Source organism: Girardinichthys multiradiatus, chromosome 12, assembly GCF_021462225.1.
Source record: "Girardinichthys multiradiatus isolate DD_20200921_A chromosome 12, DD_fGirMul_XY1, whole genome shotgun sequence".
In the NCBI taxonomy this organism is placed as follows: Eukaryota; Metazoa; Chordata; class Actinopteri; order Cyprinodontiformes; family Goodeidae; genus Girardinichthys; species Girardinichthys multiradiatus.
In genome coordinates, this window is record NC_061805.1 from 15,312,261 (window position 1) to 15,338,333 (window position 26,073).

The 26,073-nt window shown below is 38.9% G+C and overlaps 2 protein-coding genes across 16 annotated transcripts in view; one reads left to right on the forward strand and one right to left on the reverse strand.

Annotated features, from left to right (window-relative positions):
• The window catches only part of rimbp2b (RIMS binding protein 2b), a 154,052-nt gene extending 143,788 nt beyond the window's left edge, over positions 1-10,264 (forward strand). For 7 of the 15 annotated variants that reach the window (XM_047382463.1, XM_047382468.1, XM_047382472.1 and 4 more), the window contains 5 exons: positions 744-847; positions 1,395-1,421; positions 1,916-1,987; positions 3,635-3,769; positions 8,122-10,264. In XM_047382463.1, the coding sequence (XP_047238419.1) occupies positions 744-847; positions 1,395-1,421; positions 1,916-1,987; positions 3,635-3,769; positions 8,122-8,319 (536 nt within the window). In that variant the 3' untranslated portion in view covers positions 8,320-10,264. Of the gene's footprint in view, positions 1-743; positions 848-1,394; positions 1,422-1,915; positions 1,988-3,634; positions 3,770-4,592; positions 4,638-8,121 lie in introns of all 15 variants that reach the window. The other 8 variants (XM_047382470.1, XM_047382474.1, XM_047382477.1 and 5 more) reach the window with 3 other exon arrangements.
• A 40-nt stretch (positions 10,265-10,304) lies between these two features.
• On the reverse strand, positions 10,305-25,660 carry piwil1 (piwi-like RNA-mediated gene silencing 1). The gene is made up of 21 exons (XM_047382480.1): positions 25,507-25,660; positions 25,006-25,125; positions 22,569-22,665; positions 22,250-22,378; positions 21,943-22,157; positions 21,515-21,636; positions 21,309-21,389; positions 20,385-20,582; positions 20,120-20,228; positions 19,888-20,014; positions 19,274-19,391; positions 17,869-17,983; positions 17,599-17,786; positions 17,153-17,225; positions 15,667-15,867; positions 15,298-15,401; positions 15,051-15,121; positions 14,810-14,963; positions 13,178-13,303; positions 12,937-13,084; positions 10,305-10,825 (listed from the first exon to the last, which is right to left on the reverse strand). The coding sequence occupies exons 2-21, from the start codon at positions 25,072-25,074 to the stop codon at positions 10,709-10,711; spliced, it is 2,562 nt and encodes an 853-aa protein (XP_047238436.1). The 5' UTR covers positions 25,075-25,125; positions 25,507-25,660; the 3' UTR covers positions 10,305-10,708.
• Between the last annotated feature and the right edge of the window lie 413 nt (positions 25,661-26,073).

Genomic DNA, 26,073 nt, shown 5'->3' on the forward strand with positions numbered 1-26,073 from the left:
TGTTCCCATTTAAAATAAATGGATTTTACAAAGCTTTCTGCCGATAACTAGGCTTAAAGGGTTATTAGAAGCATTTTTGTACCAAAAAAGTAATTTTCAAAGAGTTTAAAAATTAAAATCCAAAGCTATAATTGACTGATTTCTCTTACTGCATTCATTGTTTTATTACAAATAATTGTCCTATCTGTCATTTTACCTGATTTGATCATTTCATTGTGTGCCTCTAGTGTTTAATATCAGTATTTTAGTTTTTAACTTCTGTAAAGCCCTATGTTACATCTGACTGTATAAAAAGCGCTCTATAAATAAAGTTTGCTCGATAAAACTTAGTATGTCAGCCTTCTTTGCTATGGATCCTGAAACAATTTAGTAGAAGTTGTGGTGCTGAAAAAAAGCTGTTCATATCAGAAAGGCTGTCCTGTGAAGTAGCAAAAACTCAGATCTAGAGACAAGAGTGATAACTTATCCTTCAGTTAATCTCTATCATCTTGTTCAACAACTGGACAGAGCATGGTTAATAAACAGCAGGACCAAATATTAATCGAGAGCTGTTTTTATAAGGTAACAACTTAATCTATTTTCTTTGAAGCAAATTGTAAAGAAACGAGGGCAGCTCAAGACTTTTGTATCATGTCTTACAGCGATGGCTTTGTGTAATTATACAGTATATCATTGCAGTTTGAATGAGGCCTTGAAATTCTTACCACAAAGTCTTTAAATTTTGTTACTCTTGTACTCTCCAGAAAGAAACAGGCGGAGCGCGCGTCAGTATCCAATGTCAACACGGAGAATGGTGGCCCTGTATGACTATGACCCCCGAGAGAGCTCCCCCAACGTTGATGTTGAGGTAGTGATCTCTAGAGAATCCAGCTTTTAAATTTTTTAAATCTACATAAAAATAATTTTTAAAAAATGGTTGTGTAGCTCATGCACCAAGAAAAATATTTTCATTTGTAAATTTTACTTTGGAACCTCAAGAAACAGGTTGTTAATTTTGGAAAACACGAAAAATATTGCAGTGTTACATGAGATAATGAATAAGTTATTATTTTGTTGGGTTTCCTTGCATAGAATAAAATATAAATGCAATTGTATTCTTCCCTGGCTGACTGATCATAAATAGTTATGTTGCTAGAATACAAACAGAACGTTATTTTCCCAGCTTTAGGTGTCTTTGCTAAATGTAACTGGACAGCCTCAACCTAGTCAAATGTGTTCTGTTTATAGCCTCCTCAACAGGCCCTACATTCACAGTTGAGGCTGATAGAGGTGAACCTCTAGTACTCTTTAGTGTACCTAGGGTATTAAAAGTACTTTCCCATGCTATTTGATTGGGCCCCTCCCTCTTGGTTTCACTCACTCTCACCTTTCTATTGGCACTGCCACTGACTCAGTATGAAGGCAACAGACTGAATGAGGAGGTGAGTGAGGGTTGATGAGGGTATGGTACCGTCTACTGTGTGTGTATGTGTTTCTTTCAATGGTTGTTGGACTGTAAAGGAAGACGTAGGCTTCTTATGACAAGTCACTGCCCTTTGTCTTTGGTGATCATAATTAATGCCCCCTTCATGCATCCCCCTCTCCTCGGTTTGCTCTTTTGTGTTGATCTTTCTCTGATTTACTTTATATGAGATGTGTGTGGTTTGTGTGGTCCCGTTGGCGAAGTGTGACCAGTGTGTTGCAATCCAACTGATGCATTTACAGAAGTGCAGAGGTCCATTCACTGAGGCTGAATTGACAATTTTAAGATGCATCACATTGATTTGATGTGAGAAGGAAGCACAACATTTCAAACTCATCAAACCCCAGTAGATTTGATGTTTTCAAATGTTTTAGAAAAAAAATAACTGTGCTGTTTACAACAATGAAGGGAAAAAAGGTCAATTCTATCTTAAAGTTTGTTCTTCTTTGACAGGCTGAGCTGACCTTCTGTGCCGGCGATGTAATCACAGTTTTTGGTGAAATAGATGAAGATGGTTTTTATTATGTAAGTACTTAACAATTGTATTGTCTAACTGTAAAATAAAGGTTTTAAGCTGCTGCACTTGAACCTATCCCAGAGAACAATTCAATGAAACATTTAAAGAAGCAATGGAATTCTAAATGTTTTTTTCAAATTAAGATCTTTTTACATTACTTAAAAGCCATTACACCTACTTAATCAAACTAAGATCTATTTCCCAATGATCTAATTAAGTAAAAGAAAACAATCAAGATAGCACAAAGATTAAAATTTTATGGTAATGTTTTCTCAAAATAATAATAAAAAAACACTATAAAAATATTATCTATTCTCTGCCTAATTTGTGGTCTTAATACCTACTGGCATATTGATGGAAAATGTTTGGGAGAGGGAAAAAAGTTTTAAGACATCTTGACCATGCCAAACGTTTTGCACCAGTAAACCACCTAAAGGAGAAAGAGCAAAACGCCTTAATGTGGTCTGGATCTATTTGCATCACCTCTACAGTCACATTGCAGGTCTTGATGCTCAATTTCAATTTTTTGCTGAAATCCAATCTTTTTTGAGCGGTCGTTCAAACTACTAATTGAATCAGACTTCAGTCATGATAATGCCTTGGATATGGGTTGCATGTGAGCAAAAATGTCAGATTTGGGCCGCATTTGCCTGCAGTATGAACATAGGCTTGGTGAACCAGACTGTCTACCTAAAATAACCTTCTTGGTTAAATGAAAATAATTCACCCAGAGGTATGAATAGTTCTGGGCTTAACTGTATGTTTGGGTCGTTCTCAATGTACAAAGGAAGACTGCATCCATGACAGTGTGCTACAAGTTCAAACCATCACATCTAGCTTTTACAATTTTTCTAATTAATTCAGTATCAACAGGAAAACCTAAACGTGGAACAAACTCCCCTAAATGTTTGTGTAAATTAGACCTCCCTTGCATTTATTTTACAGCCGAACACTCTGTTTTCGTGAAAGACAACTCTAATAAATCAAATGACGCTGTTGTAGCCCACCTTTTTTCCAATCAAGTTCAGGAAACATTTTCAAAACAATTAGCCACATAAGTCTAATATTGTAGATTAGCCTACAACTCATAGGGTGCTTGCAGACCTTAATAAGCCGTTGCACCAAACAGGAAACATGGCCCCAAAAGATAGCAGTCAAACCAAACAGTGGCAAGGATTATAAAACTCTTTGAAGGTAAATCTATACGGAGTGTGGGAGGAATTGTTGGTTGCTCCCAGCCAGCTGTCAAAATCTTGGAAAAAAGTACATAGATATGGAAGGTTGCAAAAGGCAAACATGCAAGTACACAGTACAGTGTTAGAACAAAAACAGCAATAGCAATAGTAATATACCTTGGATGCAGATAAACCAAAACAAAAGAAATCAAAGCAAAATGGACTGGAACTGGGGAAAATGTTTGTGATCAATTTGTAATTAAGTGGCTAAAAGAAATGGGATTTACTCCCAGAAAAGCCAAACCAGAACTCTAATTAACAGCTAAATAGAAGTAAGGTTCCATGGGCTGTTAATGATAAGATACAAATGGCTGCACTAGCTCTCTCAAATCTTTGATTCACAATATCATAAACGCACAAATAGGTAACATCTAAACGGCAGCAGTAGCTAGGATCTAACTGATCTTGTGTACTCCACAGGGCGAGCTCAATGGACACAAGGGGCTTGTTCCTTCCAACTTTCTAGAAGAAGTGCCTGATGATGTTGACGTTTTTCTCACTAATTCCCCATCTCGGTATCCCCAGGACACTCCAGCGAGGATAAAGACCAAAAGGGTACATGCTCCTTCGCAGTACTAGCCCTCTGTCATCCATTTACTTTCTGTTCCCTCTATCTCCTTTAGTTTCGTGTCTGTGAGTGTGTGTCTCTCATTGATTAAAGGGATTTCTGACTTCAGAGCATTATGCTGTACATACATAGATGTTTAAGATCTATGAAAAAAGACTAACTTTTATTTTTCATGTTTACTACTGTGAAAGGGGGAAGTTGTGCATTGTATAACAAATGGAAATACTGTATTCATAAAGCATTCTCAGAGTGTGAACTAAACAGGCACACACTCCTGTGACTTTTTACCTGTGTCTTGGAAAACAATTAACACTTTTTGCACATGCCCATGTAACATTCTAACAGATGCTTTATGAATATATTGTGTGTTTGGTCTGATTCGTTTCTATAAGAGTAAATAGTTTTGTTGTACTGAAAGATGAACTATGTAGACTGTAGCTCAGCATGGTATATAGACAAGATGCATGACCTCTTGAACATTTTATAAAAATATTTAAACTCTAGAATAGTAAAACTTTTGTATCTACTCCTGAATGCCTTGTTTTGTAAATGGCTTTCTTGTAAAGTAGCAAGCAAAGGTCACTTAGCTTATGTTGCCATCAGAGAATAATTTCAGATGCAATTATTTACTAAATGTAAATTTGTGATGTTTATTTTGTGTTAAACAGATGATGCAACTGTTGAAATATTTATAGGTGTCATAAGATACTTCTTTCCATATGTTGTACTTTACCATTTTCGTAGTGCTAACTGTTAAAATGCCATCACCATATTTTTTTATTTCTTTTCTTCACCTGCTTGGCAAAACAGAAGAAGAGTGTTCATTTCACACCTTAAAGGCTCTGTTTCCGTCACGTAAGTGAGCAACTGAGGATACCAAAATTACGCTCTCCTTGTCTAATGCAGATGACAGGGGTATGCTTAGTTTCTGATATGGACTATGTATGGCCTTTATTCTTTGGGACTACTACTCCTAGATAGTTAAGCAGTCATCCTTGCTTCACCAAAACATTCAGTTTTGTCTTACATGGACACACTTACCCTAGCCAATGCTATAGACAAGAAGTGTGGTATCTTCAGTTGTTTCTCTGAGTGTTGTACATGACAATGTCCGTCTCCTGCAAAAAAGTCTCCTGCTGTAACTCATATGCTGAAAGGCCATTCTTGCACAATTGCACTTATAAATAAAAAACAAAACATTGCAATTAATAGTACTGCAGATAATTAGACTTCTAACAGTGCAGTAAGGTAGAATGCATCAAGAACCCAGACAAGGCTATCCTGATCAAGTTAAACATAAGTTTTAAACAGACATTTTATTTTTTCTCAGCAAATATGTTCATTTTCACATTTTATGCAAGCAAATGGAGGCAAACTGAAAATAAACAGTTATTAGATCAAATATTAAAAATGTTGATGTCAGGGATGCATAATATCACCGCACTTAAAGCAACAGGTGATGCAAAGCAGAATAACACACACAGGTCCCGATGTATTGTTGACTAAAAGCAGCTGCCTACCTATGAGGGATTCCATAAGGATCTATTAATTTCTTTTAAATTATTCTTAAATGTACACCCAGGTACAGGCTATATTCCTTTGGTTCCTATAATAGTTATGATTCCAAATCTTACCTACTGACTTCAACTTGCAGCGTCAGAAGTGAACCAACATTCCCCGATTTAACAGCTTTTTTGGCGTTGCGGACCTCTGAACTTAAACATTAATCTCAAATAAAGAAACCAAAATATACTTTTTGATATATGATTCAATTCAAAAATACTTTATGCATCCCAAAGGGAAATTAAATGTTGTTGTATAGGTCCTTCTCAAAATATTAGCATATTGTGATAAAGTTCATTATTTTCCATAATGTCATGATGAAAATTTAACATTCATATATTTTAGATTCATTGCACACTAACTGAAGTATTTCAGGTCTTTTATTGTCTTAATACGGATGATTTTGGCATACAGCTCATGAAAACCCAAAATTCCTATCTCACAAAATTAGCATATTTTATCCGACCAATAAAAGAAAAGTGTTTTTAATACAAAAAACGTCAACCTTGAAATAATCATGTACAGTTATGCACTCAATACTTGGTCGGGAATCCTTTGGCAGAAATGACTGCTTCAATGCGGCGTGGCATGGAGGCAATCAGCCTGTGGCACTGCTGAGGTCTTATGGAGGCCCAGGATGCTTCGATAGCGGCCTTTAGCTCATCCAGAGTGTTGGGTCTTGAGTCTCTCAATGTTCTCTTCACAATATCCCACAGATTCTCTATGGGGTTCAGGTCAGGAGAGTTGGCAGGTCAATTGAGCCCAGTGATACCATGGTCAGTAAACCATTTACCAGTGGTTTTGGCACTGTGAGCAGGTGCCAGGTCGTGCTGAAAAATGAAATCTTCATCTCCATAAAGCTTTTCAGCAGATGGAAGCATGAAATGCTCCAAAATCTCCTGATAGCTAGCTGCATTGACCCTGCTCTTGATAAAACATAGTGGACCAACACCAGCAGCTGACACGGCACCCCAGACCATCACTGACTGTGGGTACTTGACACTGGACTTCTGGCATTTGGCATTTCCTTCTCCCCAGTCTTCCTCCAGACTCTGGCACCTTGATTTCCGAATGACATGCAGAATTTGCTTTCATCTGAAAAACGTACTTTGGACCACTGAGCAACAGTCCAGTGCTGCTTCTCTGTAGCCCAGGTCAGGCGCTTCTGCCGCTGTTTCTGGTTCAAAAGTGGCTTGACCTGGGGAATGCGGCACCTGTAGCCCATTTCCTGCACACACCTGTGCACGGTGGCTCTGGATGTTTCTACTCCAGACTCAGTCCACTGCTTCCGCAGGTCCCCCAAGTTCTGGAATAGGCCCTTCTCCACAATCTTCCTCAGGGTCCGGTCACCTCTTCTCGTTGTGCAGCGTTTTCTGCCACACTTTTTACTTCCCACAGACTTCCCACTGAGGTGCCTTGATACAGCACTCTGGGAACAGCCTATTCGTTCAGAAATTTCTTTCTGTGTCTTACCCTCTTGCTTGAGGGTAAAATATATGAATGTTAAATTTTCATCATGACATTATGGAAAATAATGAACTTTATCACAATATGCAAATTATTTGAGAAGGACCTGTAGCTCATATTATGCATGTTTCTTCAAAGAGCTGCTGTAGATGCTGATGGCTGCAGGCATGAAGGATCTCCTGTAGCGGTCTGTCTTACAGCAGATCTGGAGAAGCCTCTGACTGAAGACACTCAGGGTTTCTAAAATTCCTTACTTTTTCCAGATTCCAGAATTTCTTAGTTTTATTCTTAAAGCATGTAGCTCAACTTTTACAAAACATGAAATAAGTAAAGCAAGTAATGATGTAAGTACGTACCAATACTTAGAAAATCTGGAATAATTTTAGCATCTAAAAAATCTAATTTGAGGGTGTACAAGTCAAATCACTCAAATAATACTTTTTTCACTCAGACGTGCATTAATGTGCAGGTTTTCTTTGAGTAACTCAAATTGTGTGATGTGAGAAATCCCAGATAAAGAACATCATTTAAATATGCATCAGTCGAAGTAAAGAAAGATAACTGAATAATAAAAGAATGCTGGAAACTGTTCATTTACATTTTTTCCAGGAATCCTACATTTTTGTAGACAATGATTTAGGAGGAAATGTAAAATTTATGCAAATTACCAAAAGTAAACTAAAACAAAACTACTCTTGCTAAATAAAAAAGCATGTTAATAAACCATGGTGAAAAATAAGATCTGATCATCAGAACAACTTAAAATGCATTTCTTTAAAAAGAAACTGGCAATATTAGTTTTACACAAGTTCCACCTTACTGACCTTTACTGCACTGTCAATTGGGGCTAGAGCAACTTTTCTTTTTTGAAGTGCAATTTAAAAGAGCCTTTTAGCTCATGATTACAGAACAGTAATGGTGACTAGTAGTATCTTTGTAACTCAGTTTTACCAGTAAATATTTATATTTAAGAGGCAAGAAAGTGAATGTGATATGAATGTAAATCTGTTTGTGCTTTCATAGTCTTTTTGGGGAAATGTCACATTTAAGTGAATATTAATCAACTTCATATTTAAATTCTGTTGTTTTTTTTTTCTATAGCATCTTTAACAATAAATTCTACCTGAGGGGGTGGGAGGGAGGGGTGTTTATCCAAGTGCACAGCACAACATCCAGGGAGGTAGGCTTAAGAGCTCTATGGTGGCCCAGCAGAGGCAGGAAGGACTTGAGAAGGTGGGGAGTAGTGACTCAGGTGAGAGACGATTGGCTTTTTAACACCCTCAACTGTCCCTTACGGGTCTTCCATTAGGTTCCTTTGGACAAATCGGGTCCGCACAGAAGAACACCCTCTCCCACAGTGCGTCCACACATCCTCGACTCTGGCCCCGCCACCGTGGGGCCCGGCAATCCTTTCAGGGCCCCTATGGACATATACTCCTCCAAAAAGAAAAGGGGACTGCTCTCCAAAGGGAAGAAACTATTACAAAGACTTGGCACTGTAAAATAATTTTTGGAAATAGTGGCATCCACTTATATTGTAAAAAAAAAAAAAAACAAAAAAAAAAAAAAAAAACACCAAAAAAAAAAAAAGAAAAATCTAAAATACAGTGCACAGATGGCATTTGCTACCTTAGCAAATGCTTTATTCTTTTACATCTGTTGTATATTAGACGATTTGTATTTTCTTATGGGTTCAAACTCCATATTTTCAGTAACACATTTCATAGTATGGTCCCATGACCTCAAGGTGTTGGAAGATAGTGTTGTGCTGCGTACCTCCACGTCTCTGGCTGATGAAGTGTCACGAAGACAGAGCCCTGAGTATTCTGCACATGCTCAAGCCTTGCATTTTATAAACCATACAGGCCAGAATTGTGTCTCTGCATTCAGAAAACAGGAAAAAATTAAATACAGAGGGCTAACTTGCAGCTTGGAGTTCATACTTGATCAAATGCAACACCTGGAGCTGGAACAGAGCAGCCAGTTGAACATGAGGTTTGCGTGCTTTTTACTTCAGCACATTCCCTCCTGACCCCTCGAGAGCAAACGCAAAGGTTGGGCTCATTGTTAAAAGTTGTGGCACGCAGCATACAAATCAGCAGAAAAAGCCTCTCTTCTGCTCCACTTCAACAGCTGTGGCAGTGGCATGTCTCCCCTTACCCACAGACTTGTTGAGCACTTACTACACAAGCACACTCTGCATCTGCTACAGGGTCTCTGCAGTAAATACCTGTTGATCAAACCTCCGTGTATTTGCCTTATAATTGCACAATGGTTAGTACTATGTCCAGCAGTTGCATACCTAACATTCTTTTTGGTGTTTGCAAATGTTATTCCTGACTTGATATGCAGAGTGACTCCTGTTTTCTACAGAACTGTCAGACTCCTGTGTTGATGTTGTCCATTATGAAACCCCATATAATGTTAACTTTATAAAGCTACAGATAAACTATTAAAAAAAGCCTACCTTCATACTAAATTTTAGATTGAATAAGGAGTCAGGTTGTGCCACCATACTGACACAGTCCAAAATAATAGCATTAGTTGTCAAAAGAACCCCAAATATGTAGTTATTTTATTAGCACTAACACTTTTGTGCATAAGTGGATTTCCAGCATGCAACCCTTGAGACCGTAGGTTTAGTTACTCAACAGCAGTAAACTATGAGACACAAGGCTACCTCTATGCTGTCCCTTCCAATCTCTTAAAACTGTTTTTTTTTTTACAGACCAGTCTGTCAGATGCTTGTTGTATGTCTCCAATTACGTTGCTGCAGGATACAAGTACTGTATGTCTGTATGTCAAAACATTCAGATATCTACACTTTGATGTAGTGAATGTACAAAGAATTGAAAGCCAATGTATTAAGCTGCCCAAAAGGATTGTGCAGACGTCAAACTTCACGCATGAGATGATCAGTCCACCTCCTCCCATCTCCTCGTGCCGTTTTCCATTTCATCCTTCAGCACATTTTAAATTGAGCCTAAGTTTTCTATATACAAGAGTTAAACTGCCAAAAAAAGAGGAAAGAAAAAGAATGTATGCAAAACATTCTCAAGCTTTCTTACAACTTTCAGCCAAGCAGCCATGATAATCTACAGTAAAACTGATCATCACTGATCAGTAAAACTGATCATCTGTTCCTCTTTGTGGACCATGTCCACAGACATTGCTTTTATTTGAGTGACTGCAACTCTTTTTGTACTTTGTCCATTTGTAAAATTGTTTTTAAATGTTTATACTTGATTTTCAAACTGCCTTTTTTGTACATTTAACTTTCTAATCAGACAGTCCAAGCTTTCCCCATGGTGTCTTCAAGAGCATATTATGTCTGCAATTGTGTGCTAGCATCTGAGAAGAACTTATCAGCCTCTATTGACGGTGAAAAGTTGTTGTGTGGAACGGCATGTGCAATCTTTTTTTAAAAGATAAATAAATTTAATATTTTTAAATGTTTGTTTTGTCTTGAAATGTCAGATGACATACACCAGAGCAACTGAAGAACATTTATTAAATAAGACAAGGTTACACATTGCTCACCAACCTAATATTACTCTTAACCCACCAACATAAATCTTTGTGCTTCCATTTGGATATTTAAGCACATCTCGTTTAAAATGTCCATATCTTGAAATGTTTAGGTGCTAACTTTGCAAATAATCTTGAACATTTTCCGTCGTACAGAGAAAGAGTCAACATAGTGAACACATGGACAGCTAAAGGCTGTCTTTACAGTAATAGTTTTTTTTTAAACAATAACAAACCTAACTGTGCGCTTTAAGGCAGAACATGAACTTAACATTACTATGGCCACGTAAACAAACAAACGCAGGGTCTTTTCTAACAGATCATCACACTCTTTTCAGGAAACACGAGTGGGCAACGCAAACTGCTCCTTAAAGGTAGAAAAGATAGTCGTCGAGCTTCATACTGGGCAGCTTGTGAATGCTCTGCCCAACAAGGAAGGCCAGCTTATGGCCGTACTGGCAGGGAGCAGGAACTCGGATGATTCCCTAAAGCACAAAGGGAGGTAGAAGCACATGATCGACAGGAATGAATCATTTCTGCTATTTTTTACAAGATTAATCATATGCCAGATTTATCATACGTTCCATTACTTTCTAGCTAAAAGCTAATTTTCACATTCAAGCAGGTAGTTGTAGACATATTTTCCTGAACTACAATTAATTAAATCGTGAGTGTCAGCATGCTGTAGTCATGGTTACTTTAAACAAGTGTCCAAAGCTGGCAAATTATCTGGTAATTATAAATGCAGGTGCATCAAACTGTATTTCAAGTTTAAGTTTCCCTGACAGAGTAATAAACCTTAGGAAAAACAAACCTTGAGAGCCAGCTTTGTCCGATATATTGAAATAAGACAGAGCTGAATTAATGCTTGTGCAAGCATTAATTCAGCTCTGTAACTAAAAAGCTGAGCGCTGTTTAACACTTGATGTTCACTTCAACTGAGCAACTCCATTAGGATGCATGAGACATTTGTTTAACTATAAAGATAACAGTAAGGAGAACAAGTATTTCATACACGGCAGATGAAGAAGTCTTTCATTTTTCTCATATGTACTCTTAAATTGTGACAGAATCTAAAACAAAAATCCAGAAAATCAAATTGTGTGATTTTCAAGTAATTAATTTGCATTTTATTGCATGACATCAGTATTTGATCACCTAACAACCAATAAGAATCACAGGCCTGTTAGTTCTTCTTTAAGAAGCCCTCCTGTTCTCCACTCATTACCTGTATTAACTGCACCTGTTTGAACTCGTTATCTGTATAAAAGACACCTGTCCACACACTATTAAACTCCAACCTCTCTTCAATGGCCAAGACCAGAGAGCTGTGTGAGGACATCAGGGATTAAATAGTAGACCTGCTCCAGGCTGGGATGGACTACAGGAAAATAGCCAAGCAGCTTGGTGAGAAGGCAACAACTGTTGGAGCAATTATAAGAAAATAGAAGAAGTTCAAGATGATGGTCAATCTCCTTCAGTCTGGGACTCCATGCAAGATCTCACCTCATGGAGCATCACTGATCATGAGGAAGATGAGGGATCAGCCCAGAACTACACGGCAGGACCTAGTCAGTGACCTGAAGAGAGCTGGGACCACAGTCTCAAAGAAGACCATTAGTAACACACTACGTCCTCATGGATTAAAATCCTGCAGCACACACACGTCCCCCTGCTCAAGCCAGAGCAGGTCCAGGCCCGTCTGAAGTTTGCCAACGACCATCTGGATGATCCAGAGGAGGAATGGGAGGAGGTCATGTGGTCTGATGAGTCAAAAATAGAACTTTCTGGTCTAAACTCGACTCACCGTGTTTGGAGGAAGAAGAAGGATGAGAACAACCTCAAGAACATCATCCCTACCATGAAGCATGGAGGTGGAAACATCATTCTTTGGGGATGCTTTTCTGCAAAGGGGACAGGATTACTGTACTGTATTGAGGGGAGGATGGATGGAGCCATGTATCAGGAGATCTCAGCCAACAACCTCCTTCCCTCAGTAAGAGCATTGAAGATGGGTTGTGGCTGGGTCTTCCAGCATGATGACCCGACTCACAGCCAGGGCAACTAAGGAGTGGCTCCATAAGAAACATCTCAAGGTCTTGTGGTCTATCCAGTCTCCAGACCTGAACCCAACCAAAAATCTTTGGAGGGAGCTGAAGGTCCGTATTGCCCAGCGACCGCCCCAAAACCTGAAGGATCTGTATGGAGGAGTGGTCCAAAATCCCTGCTGCAGTGTTTGCAAACCTGGTCAAGAACTACAGGAAATGTCTGATATCTGGAATTGCAAACAAAAGGTTTCTGAACCAAATATTAAGTTTTGTTTTTCTGATGTATTAAATATATATGACATGCAATAAAATGCTAATTAATTACTTAAAAATCACACTATCAATGTGATTTTCTGGATTTTTGTTTTAAATACACTCACATTTGAAGAGTAGCTATGATTAAAAATTAAAGACTTCTACATGCCTTGCAGGTGGGAAAACCTGCAGTGTATCAAATACTTGTTCTCCCCACTGTAGCTTTATCAACCTTTCCAAAGAGAGCAAAAGATTCTCATTTATCTGCTTTCTTAATGTCAAAAGCAGCCCACCTGCCAGTTGTAGTATAAGTGGCAAAGCTTGTATGTGAGCCGCTGCATGTGATCAGGTTTTAGTCCACTGGTATCGTAGACGACGTTGTAGTGTGTTGGTGAGACGCTGCCAGACCTGACAGACTGGCTCACGATGTAGAAGTCATACCTAATGGGGGGAAAAATATTTTTTTGTTTTTTTTAATTTTCAACAACAAAATACATAGTTATGAGTAATTTTAAAAACATAAGTACAACGTACCACTCTGGACGGGTGACCTCTATGTCGATGACGGTGCCTGGTGGAGGGTTAGTGAACTTGTCACCGATCATAGTGAAAAACCTGCTATTGATGCGCTTCTTGACCACCACCACGCTTAACTTGGGCCTACGATGGGAAAATGGAGAGGTTTATACAAGTAATGAACACAGGCTAGGTTTTAATGTATTTAGAAGAAGTCTTTCTGAACAACGATCTGTTTAAACAAGCAGCTGGATTCCAGGGTCCTTCTTTTCGGTTGATAAATTGCTTGAATTGCTGCATTTCAGCACCTGGCCTTGTTCCATATTCAGGGGGGGGGGGGGGATCACAGCATTCCCAAACATTTCTCATGACCAACCTAACTTTTTCTATACAAAGGATTGCAGTTCTTACATCACTTTTGTATGGGGTAAGAATGCTGTCAAAAACAACGTGTATGTAAAGACAGAAATGTGTACATATTAGTCAATAGTTGTGCATATGTAAAATCCAAAAGAGGTATTGTATATTTTCTCTGTAAGAATACAAAATAAAATATTACACCTTCAAGAAATTACAAACACAAAGTTCAAGTTTACAGTTGTGGTTTATTTTTTATGAATACAATATGCTATAACAGTTTGTGAATACGATTTCTTGGTGTCACGTGATCTCAGGCTGGTTAGTGGAGCACATAGTTAGTCGATTCGCGTCGCGCATACGCTGTCACACTCCTCACCGCCAGTAAACGTTGTTGCGTACCGCCAGCAGAAGAAGAGAAGAAGCAGCAGCAGCACTAGCACCAAGATGAAGGACCAAGAAACTAGGGTACAAAGCCAGGTATTGTTAAAACGTTTATATACTTCTTACTGTCGTTACTATATGCTCTTGGTCCGTCATCTTGACGCTAGTGCTGCTGCTGCTTCTTCTTCTGCTGGCGGTATGCAACAAATTCAGAGGTGCATACCGCCACCTACTGCACATCATTTTATAACTCCACCCACTATATTCTATGTTTTAGTTTGTATTTCATAAAAATAAGAACAATGCTTCATTTAAAATACCCTTGATTCCCCCCCATCACCCAATCCCGCCACTATGTTTACTGGCGGTGAGGAGTGTGACAGCGACGCGAATCGACTAACTCTGTGCTCCACTAACCAACCTGAGATCACCAAGAAATCGTATTCACAAACTGTTATAGCATATTGTATTCATAAAGAATAAACCACAACTGTAAACTTGAACTTTGTGTTTGTAATTTCTTGAAGCTGTAACATTTTATTTTGTATTCTTATAGAGAAAATATACAATACCTCTTTTGGATTTTACTTATGCACAACTATTGACTAATATGCACACATTTCCGTCTTTACATACACATTGTTTTTGACAGCATTCTTACCCCATACTTTTGACCCATTTTTAAAGCATAAATACAGAGCTTCAGTGTTGATTTTCTGCATATATTTCTATCAGGGTCAGAGGCTTTAAATATAAAACCTAAAAAAACACCCATCAAAACCTGGAAAAGGCTTACATCCAACTCCTTACAGACTGCGTTCAAAACAGGAAACCACTTCATAGTCCCTCCAAATGAAAAATTAAACAAGCATAAGTTTTCGGGTAAATCTTTTTAACCGTCAAACTTACTCATAGTCCAGCCCCACGGACTTGATTGAGTCCATCATCTGTGTCACCTCATAGTTGACGATGCTGTGCAACTGACCATCTCCTACTCCATCCCGGTACACAATGATGCGCGATGGAAGGCAATTGTTGAACTTCAGGTAGTCTTTCAGTGCACCTGTGTGATAAAGAGAACTCATCTTTTAAGTTTTATATAAGTAAGAAGTAATGAAGGAAAATGTCAAAGAAAACAAAAGCAACTTACCAGTTAGGGCCATTTTCAGTCCATCTATTATTTCCTGACCTTTGTGCTGCAGGACACACTTTGAGTACCATCTTGGGAAAAAGGTGAAATGCTACTAAATGACTGAATTCAAAAGATTTGAGAGGTCTGTAAAACAACCAATTCAATCCCATACTGTGCTAGAGTTAAGCCTAAATGAACAGGACTGAAGAGGTATGGCACAGAAAACTGGACCAGCACATTGGCAGTCTGTGTTGCAGTTACCAACCTGCTCATGGTGGGGTTGAGGCTTGCCACCAGAGCGCCGATAGACCGTTTTCCAGTAGACGTGTCATGGTAGCAGTCAATGCCCACAACCATCAACTGTTTGAGCTGCACAAAGTAGTTTAGTCATTCAGTGAAATGTTCATGTTAACCTAAAAAACAAAGCATTAAAACTACTGACTATAATTTGCCTAAAATTTCCAAACTTATCAAGTTAATGGCTCTGCCAAACTTTATTAAAGATTATGGCTAAGAGTGGAAATGTAAAGGAACATTAAGAAATCAAAACATGAGGAGGGAATGATATATTTCTTATACCATTAGAAGGATGACTGATTTCTCTACCAAAAAACCTCAAGCATACAGAACTTACAGGGATCTCCACACTCCACAGCTCTCCTCCAATTTTGCAGGCCATCTGCAGTGCAATCTTCGTCGCCACGGTCATGAGCGCCTGAGGTCGGCTTAAGGTGCGGGCCACCACACATTGGCTTGGAGTTGGACAGTCCACACAAAGGTACTTCTTAATACTGTCATACTTGTCCTTGTTGCTGTTGGGAAGGACTACCACCACCTACAAATAATAAAAATACAAAATTGAGGGAATTCAATGCACTTGATTTGTTTTAGTCAAAGATCTTCAAATTTCCAAACGTTTTTGTGTCTGTTATATTTATAATAATGCAAACAGAGTTAATAGGGCAGTACTATGCCAATTACTTGATCAGGCAGAAGGAATGTGTATTCAAATAAAAACTACATTTGCAGTCTACATAATGGCAGAATGTTAATTTAAACCATATTTTCCTATTCTAGTCAGGAGTTAGCTTCAGAAGAGGGAAAATTAAGGAAGAGGAGTACGAGAGAAAAGTACTTATTATTGTCTAGTCACTTGTAGTATATGTGGCAGAGCCCCGTGTGGCGCCCTTCTGCCTGAAGTTGCCGCCATCTGAGCTTTCTGCATTATCCAATTTATTAACATCAAGGCAATAACATGTTTCGTTACAGTGGATGTCAAAAGGTCATTTTTAAGACTCTGATGAAACTGGTTTAAAGGACATTTTATTTAAAGTTTGACAGTAAATATTAACTATGGGATGGGCATTTAATGAGAAAAATATAGTAAATCCACTTGCCATTATTCAATTATAAGCTGTCCATAAAGCTGGGATAAAGACTGCTGAAACATAATCCTGCTTTCATGTAACGTTGGTAAGGAAAAAATACTTATTACAGATTGGTCCCTCTGGGTCCAACATCGTACATATTCTGGGTGTTTTCCTGTTTCAACAGAGATTTATCTGAACTGATCCGTCTTTAGCATCTAAGTTTTGATGCTTGCAGCACAAGTTAGGAGGAAAATAGTCGTGCTGTTCATTGTTCTAAAGTACTTTACTAAAAATGTTTTTGTCACCACCATCAGATGCACCTTTATTTTAAACAAATGTTATTGTAACACATTCCTACAATGCAGTTAATTAAATCATTTTTCTCTTTAAAATTCCACAAATATAATATATTTAATACTAATAATGGACATTGCATTATGGTATAAAAAAAAAGTACACCTGGAATGCTATAAAAATTATTAAAAGTGAACATTTAAAATATCAGCGCAGGTGAAAACACAGTAATGTAAAAGCTCTGAAATGTATACAATACAGATTAGGAATACTTTTCTTTGTGTTGTGTACGGCGGTGTCTGCTAAAAATGATCTGATAGGCAAAACAATCTGTTATGGTCATATTAGTTTGTTTATATTCAAAACATTTATTTTTTTTAATGAAAAACTGTTTTTGTCAGAAGAATCACTAAATAGCATCAAATGTCCCAACATCCAGAATATTCCGACACAAACCATTTGAGTCTGTGGCCCAACGTTGTGCTGCAGAGCTTTGAGGAGAGCCAGCTGATGATCTTCAAACTCAATTCTGTATAAAATAAATAGTTTCATAAGAAAACATAACCAAATACAATTTTACTTACTTTGCAACAAACCAATGAAAACAAAAAATCTAGTTTTATTACCAGTGAGAATTATCAGCTATACTACGTCTTTGCATCAACTAAAACAATTTAGGGGACAAATTGCAACAAGTATCAGAAATTATGCACATGAATTCTATTACATATTTGTTAAATAAAAAAAAAAAGGGAAGACAGAACATATATTTCATGTACGAAAAAGCAACAAAATACTTTCAGACAATCATGCTGATCACAAAAATGTAACAGACAGAAACTTGAAACTGAAACGTGTCGTATCATAAAGAACGTATAATATTCACGATAGGTGACACTTACACAGAAGGCCTTTGCATGCGGATACCGAGGGGAGCTGAGACTTTGTGGAGAGTTTGCAGGAGGGACTGTGCTTCATTGGTGTTCCGGCGGGAGTGAAAAACGAGCCAGTTCTCCAGCGGCGGAGAGCTTATCACAGGTATCCCACGCATCTCTCTGGACCAGTCAGCTGACTGGGGGTTGTACTCGTACTACAGGACATAATGGTGTCAAATTAATTCAAGATAAAATTGACTGATTCTAAGGACAAAGTTCTGGATTAAAAAGTGGCACCGATCTCGATCCTTGGATAATCCTCTCTCCTCCGAGGACTCTGCCAGTCAGGTTGAGAAGCTGCTTATCAAAGCTGAGTCCCCACTTCGACAACTCTGCCTGTGCATCAGCACTCCTTAGAAGAAAAACAAAAACTCTGCTGAGGATTTCAATCTAAGCTACAGGCCAACTTTGCTCAGAGGCTGACACAGAGTTGAACACACCCCTCACATTTTTGTAAATATGTTATATCTTTTTCATGGGGCCACACTAAAGATATGACACTTTGAGACAATGTGAAGTAGTCAGAGTGCATCTTGTGTAACAATGTAAAGTTGCTCTCCCATCAAAATCACTCAACACACAGCTATTAATGTCTAAACAGCTGCCTCCGCGCACTGCATCAAATTGGTCTGCAAAGCTATCGCCCCCGGGGGGAAAGCTCTTCAATAGATGATGCACAAGAAAGCCAGCAAGCAGTTTGATGAAGACAAACAGAGCAAGGACATTGATTATTGGAACCATGTCCTGTGGTCTCATGACACCAAGATAAACCTATTGAGTTCAGATGGTGTAAAGCATATGTGGCGGCAACCAGGTGAGGAGCACAAAGACAAGTGGGTCTTGCCTACAGTCAAGCTTGTGGTGGGAATGTCATTATTTGGGGATGCCTGAGTGCTGCCAGCTGTGGGGAGCTGCAGCTTTTACAGAGAACCATGATTGGCAACATGTACTGTGACATGGCATGATCTCATCCCTTCAGAAACTGGACCGCAGGGCAGTATTCCAACGTTACAACGACCCCAAACGCACCTTCAAGACAGCCACTGCCTTGCTAAAGCAACTGAGGGTACAGGTGCTGGACTGGCTAAGCATGTCTCCAGACCTAAACCCTATAAAACGTCTTCGGGACATCTTCAAACGAAAGGCAGAGGAGCGCAGCATCTCTAAGATCCACCAGCTCTGTGATGTTGCCATTGAGGAGTGAAAGATGGGTTTCCAGTGCCAACCTGGGAAGCTCTGGAAACCTTCATGCTCATAAAATATCGAAACTCTGGGCACAATTTGGACATTGTCACTTAGGGGTGTACTCAAAGTTGTTGCCAGCTGTTTAGACATTAATAGCTGTGTGTGAAGTTATTTTGAGGGGACAGCTGAGGGACACTGTTATACAAGCTGTACATTGACTACATTGTTTCAAAGTGTCCTTTTTTTAGTGTTGTCCCATGAAAAGCTATAATATTTACAAAAATGTGACGGGTGTACTCACTTTTGTGAGCTACTGTATCTCTACACACCATGATGGAATTAAGACAATTTCATCAAATAACTTGAAAGGACAAAATGATTTTTTTAAGGCTTGTAAGCATGTCAGATGTGGTCATAAAGCATTGGAACCGATTCATTTCTATTAATTTCCACCTACTTGTGAATGTTGGTTATAAATCTGTTGAGCTGTTTCTCCCTCTGATCTGGATTCAGTCTGGTGTGCGTGCTCAACTCCTTCATTATGGCAAAGTCATTTCGCATCTTATCAGTCAACCCTATAAAAAAATGCCATCAGCAAGTACCAACAGCTAAAGCTGCACAATATATTAAATCACAGTCGTCATGCAAACATCAGTGTGTGCAATATTGTAATTGCAAAGGACTGTTGGAAAACTAATTGGTAGGATACACTAGTCCCAAGCAATAACACTTGGCATTTCATTTATATATTTGGCCAACTCGATACACACTTTTTGCCTTTAATTCCCACATCTGATGTATACTTTTAGTGGCTGAGGTGCTAAAGCTCACAGAGCAAGGTGGGAACATTACATAGTGGCAGAGAGTCAGAGAAGAGTCAGGAAAATGTTGGTTAATTGTAATTAAAATCGTCAGCACACTTCAGCAATTACATAATTTCCTGACATTGTGCAGACTGACCAATAGTCATTAAAATGTATTGATCCAACACCTAATAAAGCTTTAAAACAATACATTCTTTAAATGTTAAAGCTTAAACTTGTATAAATGAATTGTTGCACATTAAACAACCTGTGAGGTAGCACAGTTCTGGCACAAGCATAGCCGGGCCAGGAGGGGGCGCTCCAGCAGGGCCCATCCTCTTCACATGGCTGACCAACAGCACCTGGTTGCCATCAGTGATATCCAAACCATATTGCTATGGAAAGAAAGGATGTCGGAAATTATTTTCTTTTTGCATGAAACACTGTCTCATGTGTACACCAGTCATCATGCCATCACCCCAGAGTGTTTCAATACTTACGTTCTTGTAGTAGTTCTTGAAAGAGATTTCTGTCTCTCTTCTAGTAAAAGTGTTGTTGGGAGTGTGATCCCATGCGATGTCATCAATCCTGTAAGTTTTGTTGTTGTACCTTAAAATAAAAATAAGTTAGTAATAAGGTAATAAGTAATGTAAAAGGCAGGTATTATAATATAAGCAAGAACTACTTATTATGATAAAAACACATCTGTTTAACAGTAGCAACTTGAAAACCTGTAAACAACTACAAGGCTCTGGCAGATCCTACTTTGTGAGGACAATGAGACCAATGAGCTCCTTGGCACAGATCTCAGTGTAGCGTTGACTTCCACACTGCTGCCTCAGGTTGACCATGAAGTCAAGCACGGTCTCACTACGTAGCACCTTGTGGCTCACGTCGGTGCACATCATGATGGAGGACTCGTAGTGCAGGATGGTGGAGGAGTACCCTGGCCAAACTGTTAATCTAAAACAAAAGAAGTCCTCTTGATTGCAAATCTGATTACCGTTAGTTTTATTTGCGAGCAACTTTAAAACTCTAGCTTCCTGCAAACAATGAGTTTTTTTTTTTTTACTTCTGCCATTACCGTAGGCTTTAAAGAAGGGTATTTTATAACTTTAGAGGAGTCAAAACAGCATCGGTACAAGTACAGATCAGCCACAAGTAAACTGCAAATCTTTAGCCTAAGTCTCAACGTGAACAAAAGGAAAGCATCAATACTTGTCATCTTAGGTCTACAGATAAGACCACCTACAACGAGTGTCTACAACCACCTCTAGAAGCCAAAAAACTAAAGGCTCCATCATGATGTGTTCTAACATCAGATGTACCCCGTGGCTGAAGCCGAGTTTTAAACTAAAATCCATCATGCAGCAGCTTCAGTGAGGTGTTTTCATCCAAGATACTGATGGTGCAGTAAGGAGAATGTATCCTGGAGAACTACATTATCACCAATACTTCCCATTAGATCGGTTACTGTACTGGGTTAAAGCTTATGATTATGATTAATATAAAACGACATACACACTTCTTCAAACTGTACAATGAATCTTGTCACAATTCAGCCATTATGTGAACAAAAGCTCAGCATTTTTAAGACAGCTGTTTTTTTTTTTTTTTTTACTAATCTTAAAACATATGTTGTTTTTAAAATATTGGGCAAAAGAAGTAAAAAAAAAAGAGTCTACATACCTGTGGTGTCGAATCTCGTGTGGATCACTGGGGTTGTAGTAGTTGCGTCCGATCTGCTGCATGTTGAGAATTCTCAAGATCCTGGGAAATTAAATAAAATGAATGAGGCAACTACAAGTTCTCAATGACTGTAAACATTACACGGACTTATTAGTCGCCAGCACATTATTGTAGTTAAAAGTGAGTTTCATAACCTTACGACCTACCTTCTGAATATGATGTTGTAAAACTGAATACACACTGGTGATGAGGGTGGCAACTCATTTGTCAAAGTGATGGTTATCTGAACGTTCTCCTGATTCCTTGTCTCACTATAGAGTACAGTCTCCTAAAAATGCAATAGTTCATTAAAATAACTGAAGTGACTGAGGAAAGAAACAAAAGAATGCAATCATTAAAGCTCCTGAAAGTGCAAAAAATGGGACAACTCTGCAATGTGATATTATTGGGATCAGTTCCATTTTTATAGTTTTCCTTGTTTACAGCTTTTACCCGTTTCAACATAATGAAAATAGAAAAGACTAGAAATAATGATGCAGTCAGACTTTGCAAAATTATAAAAGCAGTCTTATGCTGAAATCATATCCTAAAATGAGCTGGTTTAAACCAGTTGAATGGAGTCATATGTTGGTACCTTGCTGTGCAGTTTCTGAGGCAGGAAAAGCATAGCTCCATCAAAGCTCCGTGCTGAACCAAGGAGTTCTGCATGCTGGAAGAGGAGGGCAGATCGCAGGCGCCTCGACTCCATTGGGGGTTTATAGTCCACATGGTACTGATACAGAACCCACTGAGGGCGAGACAGGATCCTGAAGTAGTTTGCAGTCAACCTTATGGTGGCACCGGATGTTCCTGTAGAAGTGTGCACACATAATGAGCTTTATAAAAATCGTCTCAAACAAAAATGTTTAAATATTCTAGTATGTCTGTGATAATGGGCTGACCAGTCTTTGATTCCTTCACATGCTCCATTGCTTGTCTGGTGAATACTCCTGTATCATTAAAGTCCCGCTTGCGTCCACCACGTTCTCCCAACTTCACTTGCTGAAATCCAGTTGAAATCTGTAGAACAGCTGATAAAACCCATTTAAACCATTTACAAACACCAGAGTTTGTAAGTAAGGTAGGGTGAATTGTACAATAGCAATTGTTAGTGGGACTGGCAAACAGGTCACGTAAATCTGTCAATGCTTAAAGATTCCCAAAAACGTTTTAAATTTCAATCACATGAAACACCTCAAGAAATGTTATATTCAACTGTACCTTCTCTGGCCATGGCTCCAGGAGCACCCTTCTGTCTGCCTCGACCTACCAGCTCCCCCTCTGCTGGAGGGGGCGGTTCTTGTGCCGGCTCGATGGCCTGGCTCAGAAAGAGGCAAAATACAAAAAGGTTAAATTATGACAAATTCTCTTGAGGACTGGAATCAGAGACCCTTGGTTACAGTTTTCACATACCTACTGTATAAACTAAAAATCTACTAATTCGATTTATGAACATGTGCCTAAATAGCTGAAAAGGTCTGGATTCCATTAAGCATTTAAAGGCATTTTATTTTAATTCCAGAATTATATTTCATTTACAAATAATGCAAAGAGAATGTCTTTGGGAGCTGCACGGTGGCGCAGTTGGTAGCACTGCCTTGCAGCAAGAAGGTTCTGGGTTCGACTCCCAGTCCTTCTGCATGGAGTTTGCATGTTCTCCCCGTGCATGTGTGGGTTCTCACCGGGTGCTCCGGCTTCCTCCCACAGCCAAAAACATGACTGTTAGGTTAACTGGTCTGTCTAAAGTGTCCTTAGGGGTGAGTGCATGGTTGTTTGTCCTGTATGTCTCTGTGTTGCCCTGCAATGGACCAGCGACCTGTCCAGGGTGTACCCTGCCTCTCGCCCATAGACTGCTGGAGATAGGCACCAGCTCCCCCGTGACCCACTATGGAATAAGTGGTAGAGAAGATGAAGTAATCAGTAATCATATGTTAAACATTTTAAGGTGAAATTGTAAGATTCCTTAATTTAAGCACTTTGTGTTTTTTTTTCGTTACAAATTTCCACAGATGAAAATGTCAATCAGGGACAAACACTACTTGGGTGAAATTTCAGGATGAACCTAACATGCACTATAACCTTTACAGGTGAACTTAACGTGACCATCTCTAAACTTTTGAATGCACGCATCCAACCGTTTAATGTTTCAGGACTTTTGCACAACCTGCTGTTCTCCAACAAGGATCCACAACATGTGTTTGACCCATGAGTCGAACAATAAATTTCCTGGTTCAGTCAGAATTGGTATTTAAACACTCATCATGCTGTGGACATTTTGACATCACAAGACCAAGACAACACCTAACAATTGATCAACAGTAACTCGCCATTACACGGCTTCAAAGGTGTTCTTAGAAGGAAGTGGCCACTGAGCTTAGAGTGTCACAGTGCCATCAGGCAGGTTGCAACAGAGATACAGAGACTGGAAGAGTCACAGAAAGGCCTTTGGCCACATCCCACACTGATGATTGCTTCATTGTATCAGTGCCCTGCAGAAGCGAAAGTTAAATGTAACTCAATTCCAGGCACATTTAAGGGAGGCACCCAAGTGTGATGTCAGCATGGTCTATGTGCCACACAGCCTGCCAGGGTACCTGGCCACACCACTAGGCACAGGCATCATCATCTTGCATGGGCCATGAAGCATGTATGCTGGATGAGGGTCCAGTGGGCCTCAGTGCACTTCTCTGATGAAAGTCTATTCACGTTGAGCAGAAATTATGGCTGCCAACAATGTTGGAGATGTCAAGGGAAGTGCTATGCATTAGCTACTGAGCCTTTGGTGGTGGTGTTACAGTGTCAGCAGGTGTTTCTAGTCAATGCAGAGTTGTACACTTTGTGAATGGTACAGCAACAAGCCCATACTACCTGAATAACATCATCAATCCAGTTATTGTGGCCCTGCATGAACAACACAGGCCAAATTTCATCTTCATGGATGGTAATACTCCAGCTCATCAGGATTGCATCATTAGGGAAAGGCTGCTGGAGTCTGGGGTACCTCGAATGGAGTGGCCTGCACTTTCTCCAGACCCAAATCTCATAGAAAAGCTTTGGGTTCAGCCGAGTCCCCGTGTGGAGGGTCATAACTCTGGACCCCACAACCTTAAAGACCTGAGGGCTGCCCTTTATAAAGAGTGGGAACCCATGCCTCAGCAGATAATTCAACTTGTGAACAACATGAGTCATTGTTAAGCTGTAATTGGTGCTCAAAGGCACATGACACAATATTGACAGATTGACGTTCTTGGCTTTTGTTTCAATAGTTTGGGATGAGACAATTAGCACTGCATGCTTCTACTTATATGTCCTACTTCCATCATAATATCACTGTAGCGTGAACTTTTTACATTTTCCATAAATTTCATCCAAATACCAAATATCTCTAATTTTTCGCGAGCAGTGTATACTACCTTAACATTCCCAACTTGTACTACACAATCCGGGCAATGTTTTTTAATATGTATATTTCCATATATCCCAACGGTTTGGGGATTATTTAGCAGAACAAAACGTTTTCAAATATTCTGAAAGACATTCTAAATAATGTGTACTGCATAAAAATGTCTTTACTGTATAAAACGTATTTCATAAGGTTTTTTTGAATTGGTGTCGAGCTGAGATGGCAGGGTTGCCAGTGAACTAGCCTGCGTCTTACCGCTCCAGGCGCGGCCGTGTCTTGACCACGTGCTCTGCCTCTCGATCTTGCTCGTGCCCGACCGGTCATTTTCGTAACACTACGAAACCTCACAACTGCTTACAAAAAGCTGCTTTCGTACTGTGGGTGAAAATTTTTAAAACACACAAAAACGAATCACTAGATATACCTTACCAACAAAGACGTGCTGGGATGAGTGGCATTAAGACACAACTATGGGGGCTATGTTAGCTTGCTGCTATCTTATCAGGTGCAAGCTAATTATTGAAAACTCGAAAAAGCACAAATAAAGCGGCAAAAGAAAATTTACTGTACTTTACTGTCTGTTAAATTCATTTTTCAATTATATTTTTGATTAAAAAAAAACAACTCATTTAATTAGATTACGTTACAATAAATTTTCAATTTGATAAAAAAAACAAAAACAACTTGACGTAAAAGTTTAATTAGAAAGCTAATCTTCACTGTCAATATGTTATTTTAATATACTAGTTTACTCACTTTTTAAAGAATTCTTCGCAAACAGAAACCTTCACGCAGACATCCACAATCGAAAAGGCGAAAAAACGGCTGCTAATGCTTAGGACTCTAAGGAAACAAAAATTAATACGCCATTCCGCTTTCCTTCTCCTTCTTTTAATTTAACATTTAGCTAAATGTTGTGTAGTTTGGTTACTGGTTTTCATCTCTTTTCAAACCATACCATGAACATTTAATAAGGACTTATGAATATTTAAACAAATGTAGAACTACTTTTCTAAGCGCATTAATCAGTTCAGCATGTTGGAGTTCTCTGTGCGTTTTTAATTAATTGCAGTCTCATTTATTGCCAGTAGATGGAGACAAAGACAATAAATAATTGTCAAATATTTGCTAGTGGCCACGGTACACAACCTAAATGAGGTTCGGATGCAGCCAAGACATGTTTGTGATGGTTAAAAATCAGCAACAATATGACTATAACAGTTAGAAACCTATCTATGACCTGTTTAGCTTTCCATACCCAGCTCAGGCATTTTGAAAATATTTTCCATAACGTCACTCTAAGGAAAATATTGAGTCCAGGCT